The sequence below is a fragment of the Telopea speciosissima genome, chromosome 5, assembly GCF_018873765.1.
Source record: "Telopea speciosissima isolate NSW1024214 ecotype Mountain lineage chromosome 5, Tspe_v1, whole genome shotgun sequence".
NCBI classification, from domain to species: domain Eukaryota; kingdom Viridiplantae; phylum Streptophyta; class Magnoliopsida; order Proteales; family Proteaceae; genus Telopea; species Telopea speciosissima.
Window position 1 is genome coordinate 56744927 of NC_057920.1, and position 17601 is coordinate 56762527.

Sequence of the window (17601 nt, forward strand, 5' to 3'; positions counted from 1 at the left end):
ATTTACCATGCTAGTGGTGACCCTCCTTGAGTTAGAATATATGGGAGGTCTGATTATAGTTAGAGAACAATGGTTTGCAGCTCAATAAGGAGGAAGAGAGAAGAAGAAGAAGAAGAAAGATGAAAGAGTCATGAGTTAGAGAGAATACTCTCCTAACTCCTATATTTACTTCACTAATAACTCTTAGAAATTACATATTACTCCCTAAGGAGGTAAAAGATAAAAAGAGAATAAAATGTAAAATTACAACTCTAACAGGCTTATAATAGAAACAAAGACAAATATACCCCTAACAAATAAATTCTAACACTCCCCCTCAAGCTAGAGAATAAATGTCATACATTCCCAGCTTGCATAGAAGAGTACTGAATTGGTTAGGGATAAGGCCCTTAGTGAAAATGTTTGCCAGTTGATCACCAGTCTGCACAAATGGAGTACAAATGCAAACTGAATCCAGCTTCTCTTTGATGAGGTGCCTATCAACTTCAATGTGCTTTGTTCGATCATGTGATAGCAGTCTTGTTATCACAATAGAGCCGCATAGGTCCCTCACTGTCAAACCCCAATTCTTGAACCAATCGCCTCAGCCATAGAAGTTCACACACCCCATGAGCCATGGCTCTAAATTCAGCATCTGCATTGGATCTGGCTACAACTGGTTGTTTCTTACTCCTCCATGTAACAAGGTTACCACCCACAAGGGTACAATAACTGGAAGTAGATCGTCTATCAAAAATAGAACCAGCACAAATTGCATTAGTGTAGCCCTCTATCCTCAGGTGACTATGTCTAGCATATAGAAGGCCTTTTTCCTGGAGAGGATTTTAAGTACCTGATGATGTGACGGACAACATCAAGGTGTCTACTTTTGGAAGCATGCATGAACTAACTCACCACTCCAACTGCATAAGTGATGTTTGGCCGAGTCAAGGAAAGGTAGATCAATTTCCTAACCAACCTCTGGTATTTCCCTGCATCTACAAAAGGAGAACCACAACCTTCACTAAGTTTGTGATTCTGATCAATTGGGGAGTTGGCTGGTTTACATCCTAACATTCCTGTCTCTTTCAATAGATCCAGAACAAACTTCCGCTGGCAAATGTTGATGCCCTTAATCTTGATACTTCAATCCCCAAGAAATATTTCAAAAGTCTAAGATCCTTAACTTCAAACTGTTCGGCTAGGTAAGATTTTAACTTCTTTATCTCATCTTCATCATTCCCTGTCACAACAATATCATCAACATAAACAATAAGAGCAGTGATTGTACCATTACCTCTTCGGATAAACAAGGTGTGGTCAGCCTGACTCTGGGAATATCCGTTCCTTAGAATGGCCTATCGAAACCTCTCAAACCAAGCTTTAGGTAACTGTTTGAGACCATAAAGTGCCTTCTTGAGGAGACACACCTTTCCTTCTGCTGAAGGAGACTTGAAACCAGGTGGAGGTTGCATATACACCTTCTCTTCTAGATCACCATGAAGAAAAGCATTTTTCACATCTAACTGATACAATGGCCATTCTGTGTTGGCTGCCACTGATAGAAGGACTCTGATTGAGTTGTGCTTGGCTACAGGAGCAAAAGTCTCTTGGTAGTCAATACCATAAACTTGACTGTACCCCTTGGCTACCAACCGAGCCTTGTATCGGTCCATTGTACCATCTGATCGGTACTTGATTGTATAGACCCACCTACATCCAACTGGAACTCTCCCCTTGGGGAAATGAACAAGAGTCCATGTACCATTCTTCTCAAGAGCACTCATTTCCTCAGATATAGCTTTCTTCCATTTTGGGTCAGATATAGCCTCAATGAGATTCTTGGGAATAGTTGCAGAGTAGAGAGCAGTGGTAAAAGTAAGACCTATGGGGGAGATAGCATCATAGGAAACAAACTGGGCAATAGGATTAGTGCAAGCTCGTTTTCCCTTTCTAGTAGCAATTGGGAGATCTAAATCAGAAGGAGGATCACTTGACTGAGGAGGATGAAGCTTAGTATCCAGATCCAAAGAGGGCTCTGGGTAGGTCTTCTTTCCTTTAGTCTTCAAGCATTCACCTTTTTTGTTGTGAATGTGGTAATCCTTCTTATGACCAGCACCACTTGCAACAACAACCCCTTGATCACAAGTATCAACGACAACCCCTTCTTTAGGTGTACCAATGTCAAACAAAAATGGGGAAGTAGGCAAAGGTGGGAGGAAAGGGATATCAACATCCTCTTCATTCCTTCTATTCTCCCCCTGAAGAGGATGCTGATGAGAAGGAGTGAAGAAGGGTATAGACTCAAAGAAAGTGACATCTTTGGAGAGGAAGCGCTTTCGGGAAGCAGGATGATAGCACTTATACCCTTTGGTAGAAGCGGAATAACCAAGGAAGAGGCACTTGAGGGCCTTGAGATCAAGCTTAGTCCTAGCCGATTTATTGACATGGATATAGCAGACACATCCAAATGCCTTGAGAGGAAGAAGAAAGGCAGACGTCTGAGGAAGCAGAGTTCCCAGAGGAGATTTGGAGCCAAGTAGCAGAGTTGGCATCCGATTGATGAGAAAGGCAGTAACAAGGAGAGAATCAGCCCAAAAAGTCTTAGGAATATGCATGCTGAAAAGGAGACTTCTAGTGACCTCCAACAGATGGCGGTTTTTCCTTTCAGCCACGCCATTTTGTTGGGGGGTATCAACACATGCAATTTGGTGGATAATACCATGATCACTAAAAAACTGTTGGAGCCCCCCCATACATGTACTCCCCCCTTTATCGGAGCAGATTATCTGGATGCGGGTACCAAATTGAGTAAAAATTAACTGATAGAAATTCTTGAAAGCATCATAAACATCACTCTTTTGTTTCATTAAAAAAGTCCAAGTGGTTCGGGAGTAGTCATGAACAAATGAAACAAAATAGCGGTATCCAGACAAAGAGGTAGTGAGAGTAGGTCTCCAAACATCAGAATGCACGATATGAAAAGGAACAGTGGATCTATTACCATGATAGTTATAAGAAGTGCGATAGTATTTAGCAAAAATACATGGTTCACACTGAAAAACATGCGAAGAAAGAAAAGAAGTAAACAAATGAGGCAATTGTTTCCTCATAACAACAAAAGATGGGTGGCCTAAACATTGATGCCAAAGCATCACAGAGTCCACAGTACTCCTATCAGTCTGGCCATAAACATAGGACTGATTAGCAAGCAAAACAGATGGTTGGGGCTCAAGAAGGTAGAGTCCTTTCTCCTCACGTCCACTGCCAATAACCCTCTTCGTCACCAAATCCTGAAAGACACAATGAGAAGGAAAGAAAGTGACACAACAGTTCAAGGACTTGGTTAAATGACTGACAGACAACAGGTTAGTGGCAAAATTGGGAACATGAAGTACAGAATCAAGAGAAAGAGAAGAAGTGACTCGAACATTGCCCTTACCAGAGATAGAGGAAAGAGAACCATCGACAACTCTAACCTTATCTTTACCGGAGCGAATAGAATAAGAGTCATAACACTGAGACATACCAGTCATATGATCTGTGGCACCAGAATCAACAACCCAAGTGGGGGCGGTGGAGGGGGTAGATGTAGAGGCCTACAAGGCGGAGGCTAAGTCTGACGCTGCAGGGGCAGTAGAAGAGTGGCCAAGTCGGAACATCATCCGACGTAGTGCTGCAATATCCTCTCTGGAGAGAGAATCCGGATCAGTCTGTGGTCCAGGTGACTCAGTATCAGCTGTCACAGAGTGGGCTCTAGCTCCCCCGGTAGCTCCTCCGGTCTTACCTCCTCGGGTACCAAATGATCCACCACGCCCACTAGGAGGCTGCCCATGAAGAGTCCAACACCTGTCCTTAGTGTGCCCAAACTTTCCATAATGGTCACATTTAAATCTGTCTCGACCTCTCCCTCCACCTCTCTCCTTACTCTGCAAGTAGCTACACACCTCATCCAATGATGGGAGAGGAGACCTCCCTAAGATCTGCAAGCGAAGAGGTTCATACTCTGGGTTAAGGCCACCAAGTAGAATAAGGATTCTTTCCTTCTCTTGTTTCCTGTAGACCTTGGCCTCATCTTCAAAATTGGACAGCTGGAGATTACTGTAGTGATCATATTTCTCCCACAAGCTAATAACAGTATTATAGTAGTCAAATATGCTCCGATCACCCTGTTTTATATGGATGATTTTTTTGGAGGATTTGATGCACTTTGGTTGAATCACTTACTCTATCATAAACTCTGGAAACACTGTCCCAAATATCCTTTGCAGTTTCCTTGCTCATAAAACTCCTACCTATCTCAGGTTTCATGGAGAATATTAACTAGGTCATGACAGTGGAGTTCTCAGTCTCCCACTTTAGATAGTTTGAGGCAGTAGGTTCAGGTGCCTTGATGGAGCCAGTAATATATCCCAACTTTCCTCTAATGCTCAGGGACAACTTCACGGAGCGAGACCAATCCAAGTAGTTTGTATTGTCAAGCTTCACAATAGAAAGTTGGGTGTTGGGGTTATCAAGGAAGTTCGTGATGGGGAGAGCACCACCTAAGCTGCCACTAAAAGCTCCCAAAGATCCACTGACAATGGAATCAGTACCAGACATGGTGGACATAATGTCAAACACTTCAAAGAAACTCAATATAGAGTCTTGCACAAATGGGGAGCAACCTCAACCCAACCACACACACAGAAAAAACAGGCAGCAAGCAAACCAAGAGCAAACACTTGCTGAAAAACAGGCTATACACTTCCAATGTCCAAAAAAAACAATCCATAGCATCCAAACACATACCAAAGAGTGAATCTTCCATTCTTAGTAACTAACAATCATTTAACAACATCACACCTCAAGGGTGAGCTTCAACAAAGAAGAAAATCACTGCTGCCAGAATCGAGACCAAACCTGTGCAACATCGAAGATGAGAGCAGTGCTGTCTAATCTGCCCTGATTACCAAATGAGCCCTTGGGGGCTGGAAAGAGGACTTCCAGGCGACTCAAAAGCGCCCAGCCTCAAAGCAAACAAACCTGCCAATTGGCAGAATCGAAACCAAGAGAGGTAAGACTGGCGGTAACGGTGACTGCACATGGGATCGACTTCAAGAGCTTCAAATCATCTTGCCAGGCAGAGAGCTCCCTCCATTCATCAAAGCTTTGATGTTTAGACAACAACCGACCATTCTATGTAGGGTATTCTACATGGTATGGTCTCTATGGAACCCTTTACCTTGCTAGGGTTCCAAAGAGAGGAAAGGAAACAAGAGGAGCTAGGTCGACTCTCAAACCACTCTCTAATACCAAGTTAGAATATGTGGGAGGTCTTAGAGAACAATGGTTTGCAGCTCAACAAGGAGGAAGAGAGGGAGAAGAGAAGAGAGGAGAAGAAGAAGAGAGATGAGAGAATCGTGAGTTAGATACTCTCCTAACTCCTATATTTACTTCACTAATAACTCTTAGGAATTACATAGGACTCCCTAAGGAGGTAAAAGATAAAAAGAGAATAAAATGTAAAATTACAACTCTAACAGGCTTATAATAAAAACAGAGACAAATATACCCCTAACACATAAACTCTAACACCTTGATCTTATGGATTCTACCTAAATTCCTTCTCTGTAAGCTTAATTCATGGTCCTTTTCCTCTATATCTGATTGACATGTTCGGTAGCTCACTATGGGGTTCAATCTTTTTCATTGATATTTTCTAGTATAATTGCATAAGCTAAATAAAACTCTCTCCATTTTAGATTTTTAATAGAATGTAGATTGTAGCATTTATAGGCAGCTGTTCTATTTATTTTGTTCGTTAAAAAATAACAGAGAGGGGGGGGGGGGGCGAAGCCAGATTTCTATACCCTTTCTCTCCTCTCTCAAGGACACATGCTACACTCAGTACACTGCCCCCACCCCAATTTGAGTTCTAGGTATTGATGCTTTAGGGCCTATTTTACTTTTAATTACAGTAAGTTGGTCTAAGCTAATTCACCCAAAAAAAAAAGTTGGTCTAAGCTAGAAGATTCTCAAGCTCCTCAAAAGCTTCATATAAGCCTTGGATCATATCTAATGATTCTAGAACCAAGACTCTCAGGACAGAGTAAACCTTGCAAACACCTCCATCCACCTAGAAATTACTGTGAATCCTATGATATATATCTCTATGTCTGCTGCATGTCAATTTTTTTGCTTCTCCTTCGATATTGTCAACCAGATTTTCCATTGAATCTATTTATTTCTTGCGGTAGAAACATCAGAAGCAGAAGCCTTGTATAGTGTAGAAATACATTGTTGATAACCATCTTTGAAGTTTGAAACTTATATTCTACATAATTATCAGTTGAGGAGAGTTTTGGCTAGTATTTTGACAAGAAGGGGGAAATAAAAGAAAGTAAACAAATGAAATTTTCGCCAAGATACTATTTATTACACTTCCATAAGATTGTCCATTACTTAAACTTTTACAGGTTCCTAGCTCTATTGGACTTTCAATTTCATTTGAGGGGATAAACCAAGCTAACTGTTTTTTTTTTTTTTTTTGTAATTGTAGTACATGATAAAGATGGTGCCTAACTATAAGAATGCTACTTGACACTCTCTCTCTCTCTCTCTCTCTCTTGCAAAGACAATTTCTCTCCTCCTCAAGTCTTTGGAATCAATTTTTGAGACATTCCAGTAGCTTTGACTTCAACTTGTTACAGATAGAAACTACTTGAGAAAGGAAAGAAAAAAACTCTATTTATCAAGTCCCTGCCACTACTTATATTTTCTTACATCCTTAAAAATGACTTTGAATATTATTTTTGTTTTGCGGCAGTAACATCAGTGAGTACACATTTGGCACGACACATTAGGGATGGTTGTATTAAGTGTTTGAAGTGTCTACATTGCATCATTACCAGTTAAGAAGATTTTTGGTATTGCAGAATGACGCAACAGAAATTCAAGTAGTAGAGATGGTTGCAAGATGCCCGATGTAATTCGTTGCGTTCATCTCTCATTTCTAGACTTCAAATTGGCAGAAACAAAATCAGACCCACATTGATTGCATTAATTGTCTAAGAACAGTTGACACAAAAATATCTTATTTTGTAAATGAATGACTATCCAGCATCAAAATCTGACAAAGAAATATTTCTTTCACCATTGATAATGTATTATATATTTGGATCTTATGTTCTTCTTCATGTCAAATTCTACTGTAATGTTATTCAGTGCAAATACTAATAGTTTTGAAGGCTTTTAATGAGGTACTTGAACACTTCCTTTTACCGAGTTTTTGTTGTTTCTCTACAAATGTTCTGAAACCTGTTCTGGCCCAGCATATTAAACTTGTTATCCTATCACAGTATCCATTCTTGGTTTATTATGGGTGCAGAGGTGATTATGGTTCATTGCCCAGTAACTGAATTAACTGGGGACTCTCAAAATGCAGTCAATTGGCTTGACTACAAGGATGTCTTTCACTAGGCATTGGGTTTATTCTCAATCATGTTTGATATTGAAAACTATATAAATCAGGTTGAATCTCTACTTATTTTGAAGAAGAGGGTGGTGGTGGTGGAGATGGGGTGGGGGAAACAGAGTTAATGTGGAACTTGCTCACCAACTAGCTATCAAGGCTAGGAAAGACACAGGCACATAAAACTTTTCTTTTCAGTCCGATTTTTCCTTCACCCAAAGTAAATGGGGATCCATTCATCCCGGTGCTTCAGATGCGCGTGGGGATATATCAAGAGTGTACTCTTGGGAAAATACTAAAACCCTATAGGGGTTTGTGAACCTTAGGATGGTGCGGTGAACCTTGTTGGCCGGTGGAGGAAAACTTTCTTCTTTCTTTTCCAGTGAAAAAAAAAAAAAAAGCTTCCAGCTTCCTTTCATTGTCAACTTTTGAGACCAGCTCCTCTCATTTTCTTTTCTTTCCCTCCCCTCTACTACTCGGTTTCCGCTGTTTATGTGGTTAAGACATGGATGAGTGTTCATACCCATTGTTGGTTGAAGAAGCTAAGATTGCAAGTCCCTATATATGGTCATATCTGTTCTCCTCTTCTCTTTCCCGCACTCTGTGGCTTACCCTTTTGATCGTCTGATCTTCTTCAGTTCCCTTGTTGGTGTTAGAGATAGAGGGTGGGCCCTGGTACAACGGTAAAGATTGCTTCATTATCACCAAGAGGTCACTGGTTCGAGTCTGGAAACAGCCTCTCTGCGAAAGCAGGGGTAAAGGCTGTGTGGTATGCCCTTTTTTTGGTCTTAGAGATAGGCAGGCATGAAACGATTTTCCAAGCATTTCTAAGAAGAAGGGGGGAGCCAAAGGGGGAAAAAGGAAAAAGTAAAGTAGAAATCGTTTGGGTTTCCATTCACTATTATTATGCAAATAAATTAATGATTAATTTCCCATTTGGTCCAAAAGAAGAATAGAAAAGATTTCATTATCCATTTAAATCTATTGCTGGTTTTGTTTCATTACCAAAAAGAAATGAGAAAGCAATCCAACAAAGAAGTAGACAATGTCCCATTATACAAGAAAAGTCTAGTCTTCTTTTCTTTTCTATCATCTACATCTTTAAGAAAGCAAAAGCATCCAAACCTTTAAACAACTTTGGAACCATTATTAATCTTACATTGGTCATTTAAGAACGAGAGATGAGCAATGCTTTGAAGATTTCTCTTTATTTCTTGATTGTTTATTGAGAACCCTTACTCCTCTTGTGGTTGCATTTTCGAATTATTCTTGGGAACATCACTATATTAGATTTTGAGTAAAGTTCTCTGTGAGGGAGTGTACTGTCCCCATGATGTCAATGCATGCGCTCTCATTGGCCCCGTGTGCACGCAGGGGCCAAGCTCCCCCACAAACAACGCTGACCCATTAGATTTATATTATTTCTTCCATGTATATAAGTTTACTTGGACTAAACTTTTACTCATGGATATGAATTGGTAGACATTATCAAAGGCCAAAGTTTGAGCATCAAATATGCTGCCACATGGTAAAAGTTGTACTGTGAATATGTTCACAGGAATGTTCTGAGAAAGCAACCAAATGAGGGTAGATTATAGGCATCTGTTAAGGGCTTTTTCTTTTCTCTCAAACATTGCTTTGGTTTTATAGATCAGTTAGGGAGAAAGGGTTTTTGGAAAAAGGGAAAAAGCTGGGCACACTGCCTGCATTCCACAAGCTAGGGCCCATTATGTCTATCTCTATCTTCCTCCCTTTGAAATGGCCTCTATTTAAGTCAGCCAGAACAAGCATGTGTGATGCCTCGTCCCCTGCTGCCCATTAGCGCACACGATCGGTATGCCTATCCCTCTAAACCCCACCCCCCCACCCCCCCAAAAAAAAAAAAAAAAAACCCAAAACAAAACATGCTGTAGTGACTTCTCTTATTCTCTTTATCTTAAATCTCCTCTTAACATTAGTTTGGCTGTTTAAACAGGTATCAAGAGTTGATTTTTCGAAGAATTTCTAGGAAGAGAGGGAAGAGCAAAAGAATATATATATATTTAAAAAAAAAAAAAAAAAAAGGAAAAAGTAGAAACCGCGTGGATTCTATTCACCCAATATTATGCAAATAAATTAATGGCTAGCATCTTTTAAAAAAAAAAAATTAATGGCTAGCTTTCCATTTGGTCCAAAAGAGAAGGGCAGAAAAGATTCCATTATCCACAAAAATCAATTGTTGGTTTGAAGAAAGTTTTTTTATCAAAAAGAATTGTGGCAGTAATCCAACAAGGGAGTAGAAAAGATATCCCATTAGCCAGATCAGTCTATTTTTGTTTTCTTTTGAGCAAATTACATGTATCTCCTGGTGTTTGAAACAATAACAAAATACTCCTCTAGTTTCACTTTTTACGTGTTCCCCTAGATGATTGGGGGCTTACATATAAGCCCTTACCGTTAAGTTTAAACCGTTAGGTGTAGTTAAACATTTGAAAGTTATATTACCCTTTAATTTTTGTCATGGACAATTTTACCTTTATAGAATATAACCATAGCCCAAACCCTATCCCTTTATTCTCCGGTGAACTGCGAAGTATCTCTATCATCGTCGGTGCTACTGCTGCTGCCATTACGAGCAACCCCATGACCGGCAATAAATTTTATTTTTTTTTCAATGTCAATGGCTCTTTCATTGAGTCATTTTTTTTTTTTAAAAAAAGGTCAGTCGAAGACCACCATGATCGACAACCATGGCTGTCATTTGAAGCACCATAATAGGTGTATATTAAGGCCCACAAAGGTTGTGCAGCCATGGCCACCCAGCCAGCAAAGGGCAGCGAGCTCTCTGCTTACCCACCATTCGTCTTCTGCTCGCTTTTCGATCACCGGTGATGAGTTTTTTCATATCCAGTGACTTGCTGATTATCTAAAAAAAAGGGTTGCAATGGAGGCGGTGGGACACACAGATTTATGGGTGTACTTGAATCAACCAATAAAAGAAGGGGTTTATTAGGGTTTCAATCGGATTAAGGGTTTCCTATGGGCATTAGAACGACGATCAGACACCGGCATCAAGTTCGTCGGAGTCACGTTGTCGTTCGCCAGAATCTTGAAGGCCGAAACCATCGGGAGAAGCCAGAATCGACGGCTGAACCATCATTACTGAATTTGTTTTAAGGGTTTTCACGTTTGGAGAAGAAGAATGGGAATAAGGGTAAAATGGTACTTAAAATAAGTCATCACTAAGCTAAAAAGGTAAAATGGTCTTTTTACTTTAAAAACTAACAGCTCACTAACACCGTGAGTCATCAAGGATTATACGTAAAAGGTGAAACTAGGGGGGTATTTTGTTAGGACCTTTATCCCCTGAGGTTTGTTGATCAGTACAGTTGTGCAGTTCCTCTCATAGGGGAGGCTGAAATGACCATTCCAACCTTGACTGAACACACTGCCCGGGTGGGATCTACTCCCTTTTATTAGAGGCACTAGGGAACCGTACCGGACAGGGGAACCGCAGGTGAAAAAAATTCATTTTGTTATTGTTTCCAACACCAGGGGTTGCATGTAATTTGCTCTTTTATTTTTCTTTCAGGTATATATTTAAGAAAGTGAAAGCATTCATACCTCTACAAACAACTTTGGAAGCTATTATTGATCCTACATGGGTCAGTTTTTAGTAAGGAGAAAGCAATGCTTTGGAGATTTCTCTTTATTATTTATTTCCCCAGAAAGATTAAGATTAAGCACTGAACAAAAGATAAATGAAAAATTGAAACAGGATAAAGTAGATTATAGAAATCCTTTGGTAAATGTTTGTCTTTTTTAAAAAAAAAAAAAAATTTAATATGGTTTTTAAAGCTCAAATTCATTCCGGATTTTTATTCTTAACAGTGAAAAGCGAATAATGGTGTGGGCCTGTGGGGTTGCAAGTGATGCAACACGCATTCCAAATTGCCAATCCCTTTTGTGTCTTCATCTTCTTCCTCTCACTCTTTCTCTCTGATTTCTGGTTCTTCTGTTGTTGTTGAACTCTCTTTCCTCTACATATTTTTCGATCTCTCTCTGAAAGTTGAAGATGTCAGTTGTAGGACACTCGACCTTCCTTCAGGTGGCCTTCGACAGGTTTGCCTCTCCAGAGTTGGGGGACTTCATACTCCGATGGGACATCGACTTGCATGAAGTGGAGTCACTCAAACCAACATCAGCCATGATTCAAGCCTTATTTGATGAAGCTGAAGTGAAGCAGTTCACCGACGGTGCTCCAAAACTGTGGCTCGATCACCTCAAACAACTCCTCTATGATGCGGAGGACATACTGGATGAGTATGCCACTGAACTTTTACGCCTGAAATTGGAATCTGCTCACCAAACCCAACAGGTACGCTACCCTGTTCCTCTCACTCCATCTAGTGAAACTAGTGTATACAGAGCATCAGCAAGAATATTTCTTTTTAATTTGTTGAACTTGAATCCGGAATAGAATATGCTATTAAGGGCATCAATGAAACTTTAGATTGAATAAATTAAAGGCGATAGGCCTAAGGTTTATAACATCACCAAATATTGCTGCAGGGTATTGAAAGGTCTGGATCAAAAGTAAGTGATGTCAACGAGAGGTTAAAAGGACTGAAATTGGAATCTGAACATCAGACCCACCCTCACCAAACCCAACAGGTATGCAACTCTGTTCCTCTCACTCCAGGTGAAAGTAGTTTTTCGTCTCTGTTGAAGTCTGGTATAGAATCTGTGGTTCAGGGCATCAATGAGAGGTTTGGGTCAAAAGTAAGGGAAATCAATGAGAAGTTACATAGTGTAGCACAAAAAGGTGTTGCTCTTGGTTTGAACCCGAGCATGGGATCTGGGTCTTCAAGGCCCAGGGTGTTCAGTGAAAGGCCACCGACTGGTTCTGTACTCAATAGATCTAAAGTTTTTGGCAGAGAGGAAGATATGTGGAAGATTATTGGATGGTTGCTATCAGACGACAAAACTCCAAGTCCCAGTAACAATGATAATAATTTCTCGGTGCTGCCCATAGTCGGTATGGGTGGAGCGGGAAAGACAACCCTTGCTCAACTTGTTTATAATGATGAGAGAGTTGAGAAGCATTTTGGTCTTAAAGCTTGGGTATGTGTATCGGAAGGCTTTGATGTAGTGAGGTTAACCAAAGAAATTCTCGAGTCAGCCACTAAGTCAACCCATACTTCTAATTCACTAGACAAGCTACAAGTGGAACTTAAAGAAGCATTGAGCAACAAAAGATTCTTATTGGTTCTGGATGACATGTGGAATGAGAATTACGAGAGATGGGATGCTTTAAGCACCGTGTTTGCATTTGGTAGACCAGGAAGCAAGATATTGGTTACAACACGGAACAAAAGCGTTTCATCAGTCGTGCGTACTATTCCGAATGATCATGATCTAAAAGGTCTGTCAGATGAGGCTTGTTTTACAATGGTTAAAAAGCATGCTTTCTTTGATGAAAATTCATCTGAAGCAAATATAAAGTTGAAAACATTTGGACAAGAGATTGTGAAGAAATGTAAGGGTTCTCCTTTGGTTGTAAAGACCCTTGCTGGCCTCTTACGAGGTAAAAGGAAGAACAGTGAGTGGAAAGATATTTTGGAGAATGAAATATGGGATTTAAGAGAGAGTGAGATCCTTCCATCGCTCATGTTGAGCTACCATCATCTTCCACCAGTTTTGAAAAGATGCTTCGCTTATTGTGCTTTGTTTCCCAAAAACTACGAATTTAAAAAGATTGAATTAGCCCTCTTATGGATGGCAGAAGGTATTGTTCAACCAAAAGGAAGCAAACGGCTAGAAGACATAGGGGTTGGGTATTTTGATGAACTATTTATGAGGTCCTTCTTTGAGTTATCTGATCCTCTTCTTTTTTACTGGAAATCCCCCATTAGTCTGCCAATCAATGTGTGTCCATTTGATTTGATTGACATATCAAATGAACTTCACATTAGGTCTTTTTTCGAGTCATCCAGTAACACAGGATCAAGATTTGTGATGCATGATCTGATCCATGATTTAGCACAATTTGTTTCGGGTGGAATTTTTTGTAGGAGAGAGTATGATAAGCCATCCAAAATTCTTACGACATCCCGTCACTTGTCTAACAACCCTGACGACAATCGTAATTATGGGACGACAGACTATATGGCCATGAAAAGGTTACGCACCCTTCTAATGCTAAATGATAAAGTTTGTTCTCTGTCGTCCCTTTTGCCTACCATGCAATTCCAATTCCAATTCCTGCATGTGCTATGTTTCAGCTTTTCGGGCGATGATGAGTTGCTAGATTCAATTGGCAGGTTGAAACATCTAAGGCTTCTTGATCTATCATCTTCTGGTATTGTGAGGTTACCCAACTCAATTTCAAGTCTTTACAATCTACAAACGTTAATCCTAACTCTCTGTTTCAACCTGAAAGAGTTGCCTGAAGATATGGGTAACCTCATAAACCTTCGACATCTCTTTCTTCCTATGGATTTAGATATAATGCCATTAGGATTGGGCAACTTAACTTGTCTTCAAACATTGAACAGATATGTTGCGGGGTCAAAAAATAATAGCGAGCTGAGGGACTTGTCCCAACTCCGTGGGACTCTGGAGATTGTAAATTTGGAAAATGTAGACAATAGTGGGACAAAAGCCATGGTGGCCAATTTGAAGAACAAGTTGAACCTTCTTTGCCTACAACTGAAATTGAGATATTATGCAAGCAAGGATAGTTTTCCTGATTTGGGGAAAGATGAAAAAGTAGAGGAGGATGTACTTGACAAACTACAACCTCCTACCAGTCTTGAAGCGCTATGGATTGAAAACTATGGTGGTACGAGGTTCCCCAATTGGACGGAGGATCCTTCCCTGTCTAATTTAAAGACTGTAAATCTCATTGGTTGTCGCAAATGCAGGTTCCTGCCTTGTCTTAGTCAACTACCCTTGCTCGAACACCTAATGATCAGAGACTGTTGTGCTTCAAAAATGGTGGGAAGTTGGTTACATGAGGATGGCTCATCATCAACTAATAAGAATTTTTTATCATTGAAGACACTATATGTTGAAGGGATGAAAGAATGGGAAGAGTGGCCTGAAGTGGTTGAAGAAGAAAAAGGTGGAGGAAAATTCCCTAGCCTCCATAGGTTGGAAATAAGATATTGTCCCAAACTAAGGATGTTCTCTCACCGTTTTCCTGGCTTGGTGGGAATGGAAATAGTAGGATGTCATGACCTAAGAGAATTACCGCGGCTTCTTCCTTCACTGCAATGGCTTAATATCAGTGAATGTCCAAAATTAGTGGTTCTTCCAAGTCTTCCCTCTGTTAAGAGTTTGCTTTTGAACAGTTGTGACCAGATAACAACATTGTCCGACTCAAACTATCCATCATCATCAGCACCACGTATACATAGTTCATTCCCTTGCCTCCGTGTGCTAGAAATAGTATCTTTTCTCACAAGCTTTCAAAAGTGGCAAAAGAATGTACCAACTTTCTCCTTGACTATTGATGATGTGTTAGATCTCGAATCGCCACCCAATGGAGTTATGCAACACTTGACAGCACTTGAAGAATTAAAGATCTATGATTGTAAATTGCTTACAGTTCCTCTGCAGAACGAGATTGGGTTTGATCTCCTTCCTTCAAGCCTTCAGTGTTTGTACATCCGTTTTGATTGTTACAGCCTAGGGAAGCTACCACAGAGCATGTGTAATCTCAATCGTCTTAAAGAACTAACAATTGAAGGGGCTAGAGGACTCACATCATTGGTTGAAGTTCTGCCCAACCTCACGTCTCTCCGATATCTTCGAGTATCAAACTGTGAGAATCTGGAGTTGCTGCCCAAAGAGCTACACACTCTAACATCGCTCCAAGAATTTGTAATCGAAAATTGCCCTGCTCTTGAGCCCTTTCAAGATATGGTTTTGCACAAGCTCACAAATCTTGTACAACTGAAGATTGTGGGATGCTCTTTTCTTATGGAGTGCAAGAGTTTCGAACCCCTACTGGCCTCAGGTCTTCATAATCTCACCTATCTTTCAGATCTCACCATTGGTGGATGTCCTGCTCTCGTGTCCATTCCAAAGGGTCTGCTTCCCACCAATCTTAGGGCATTTTGCATCAAGGACTGCCCAATTCTTGAATCCTTATATGATGGACTCTCTGACCTAACCTCTCTTAAAGTTTTGGATATCCAGAATTGTCCAATGCTAAAACAACGGTTCCTAAAGATGGAAGGAGAAGAGTGGTCCAAGTTTGCCCAATTCCATGTGACAATAGACCATGTGCTACTGACAGGAAGGATGAAAGAGTGGGAGGAGTCGTCCTGGCAATATAAAACCCATGGATTGAGTATCACATATAATTAGTGTCTATTATGCAAAAAGCACAATAAAAGCAGAGATGCATTGCTGCCAATATTAAGTGAGGTATTTCTTCTATAATAAAAAATGTATGATTTCTATCTCTACTTTACGTTTTGCCATGTGTGAATTTAATTTAATTTTTCCTTCATAGGAGAGTGATGAGATGTGAAGAGCATGAGTGAATTACGCAATTGACGTGCAGAGTAGATTTATTATTATGGAAATTTCTCTTTGAAAGTGCTCAAGAATTGATGCCCAGCATTGTAGCTATAAGCATCCCATCTGTTTTACTACTCAGCAGGTTATATTAGGCAGTGGTACACTTCCACATGTGGGTGGATTTAACTGTTCCATCTCTCTCTCTCTCTCTCTCTCTCTCTCTCTCTCTCTCATGCAAAGACAATTCTCTCCTCCCCAAGTCTTTGGACTCAATTTTTGAGACATTCCAATAGCTTTGACTTCAACTTGTTACAGACAGAAACTACTTGGGAAAGGAAAGACGCAAATCATTAAGCCCTGAATAGTTTCCATGTAAGAAACATACCACTTTTTTTTCAATTAAAAAAAAAAAAACTACCTCTGTATTTATCAAGTCCCTTCCACTACTTACATTTACTTACTTCGTTTAAAATAACTTAGATTATTAGTTTTGTTTTGCAGCAGTGAGTACACATTTGGCACAAGACTTCAGGGATGGTTGTATTGAATGTTTGAAGTGTCTACATCTCATCATTACCACTTAAGAAGATTTTATGTGTGTTTCGAATTCTTGTATCCGTTTCGAAGATTGACCAGCTCAGATATTTTTGGTGGTGACCCAAATGGGATTTTTCTGAGGTCTGTGGTGGGAGCGGAGGGCTTGGAGGAGTATATATTTGTTTTACTGTCTTGTTGTATAAGTAAGTGAATAGGCGATTTTTGGGGTTTGTGTTAGGGTTTTGTGAAGAGAGTTCTTGTGGCCGTTTTGAGCGTTCTTGCAATTGAGAGATCTCCATTGTACTTTTCTTCCATTACATAGTAAATCATCTTCAGCTTCACCTGTGGACGTAGCACATCATATTGGTGTGTGAACCACGTTAAATCTCTGTACCATCTGTGCTCTATTTTGTTTCTCGTGTTTCTTGGTGTTTGTTTTAACAGAAAATTATTGGTATTGCAGCATGACGCAACAGAAATTCAAGTAGTAGAGATGGTTGCAAGATGCCCGATGTAATTGGTTGCGTTCATCTCTCACTTTGAGACTTCAAATTGGCAGAAACAAAAGCAGACCCACATTGATTGCATTAATTGTCCAGGAGCAGGAAACAAAAGGTATCTTATTTTGTAAATGAATGACTATTCAGCATCAAAATCTGACAAAGAAATGTCTTTCACCAACACTTTTAACCTGATAGAATCTCAATCATTGATAATGTTATTCGATGCAAATACTAGGTTGTTTTGTAGGTTTTAAATGAGGTACTTGAACACTTCCTTTTACTGAGTTTTTGTTGTTTCTCCACTAATGTTCTGAAACTTGTCCTGACCCAGTAAATCAAACTTGTTTTTTTGGGTACCATTGTGCGCGTGGGGATATCAAGAGGGTACTCTCGCGAAAATACTAAAACCCTATAGTGGTTTATGAATCCTAGGATGGTACGGTGAACCTTCTTGCCTGCTGGAGGAAAACTTTCGCCTTTCTTTTCCAGTGAAAGAAAAAAAACCTCCAACTTCCCTTCATTGTCATCTTCCGAGACCAGCTCCTCTCATTTTCTTTTCTTTCCCTCCCCTTTACTACTCGGTTTCCTGTGTCTATGTTGTTAAGATATGGATGAGTA

General features: G+C 40.1%; 2 protein-coding genes across 2 annotated transcripts in view; one reads left to right on the forward strand and one right to left on the reverse strand.

Moving 5' to 3' along the window:
- The window catches only part of LOC122661883 (probable E3 ubiquitin ligase SUD1), a 58400-nt gene that overhangs the window by 6352 nt on the left and 34447 nt on the right, over nucleotides 1–17601 (reverse strand). The gene's annotated exons all lie outside the window — the stretch shown is intronic.
- LOC122663122 (putative disease resistance RPP13-like protein 1) lies at nucleotides 11619–15725 on the forward strand. Its single transcript, XM_043858823.1, has 3 exons — nucleotides 11619–11789; nucleotides 11984–15601; nucleotides 15717–15725. The coding sequence occupies exons 1-3, from the start codon at nucleotides 11619–11621 to the stop codon at nucleotides 15723–15725; spliced, it is 3798 nt and encodes a 1265-aa protein (XP_043714758.1).

Bases quoted from the DNA above. Each gene is read 5' to 3' on its own strand.
- LOC122663122 (XM_043858823.1), top strand. From the start codon at position 11,619: ATGATTCAAGCCTTATTTGATGAAGCTGAAGTGAAGCAGTTCACCGAC. The intron at 11,790-11,983 runs GTACGCTACCCT...ATATTGCTGCAG, and splicing joins CTGCTCACCAAACCCAACAG to GGTATTGAAAGGTCTGGATC.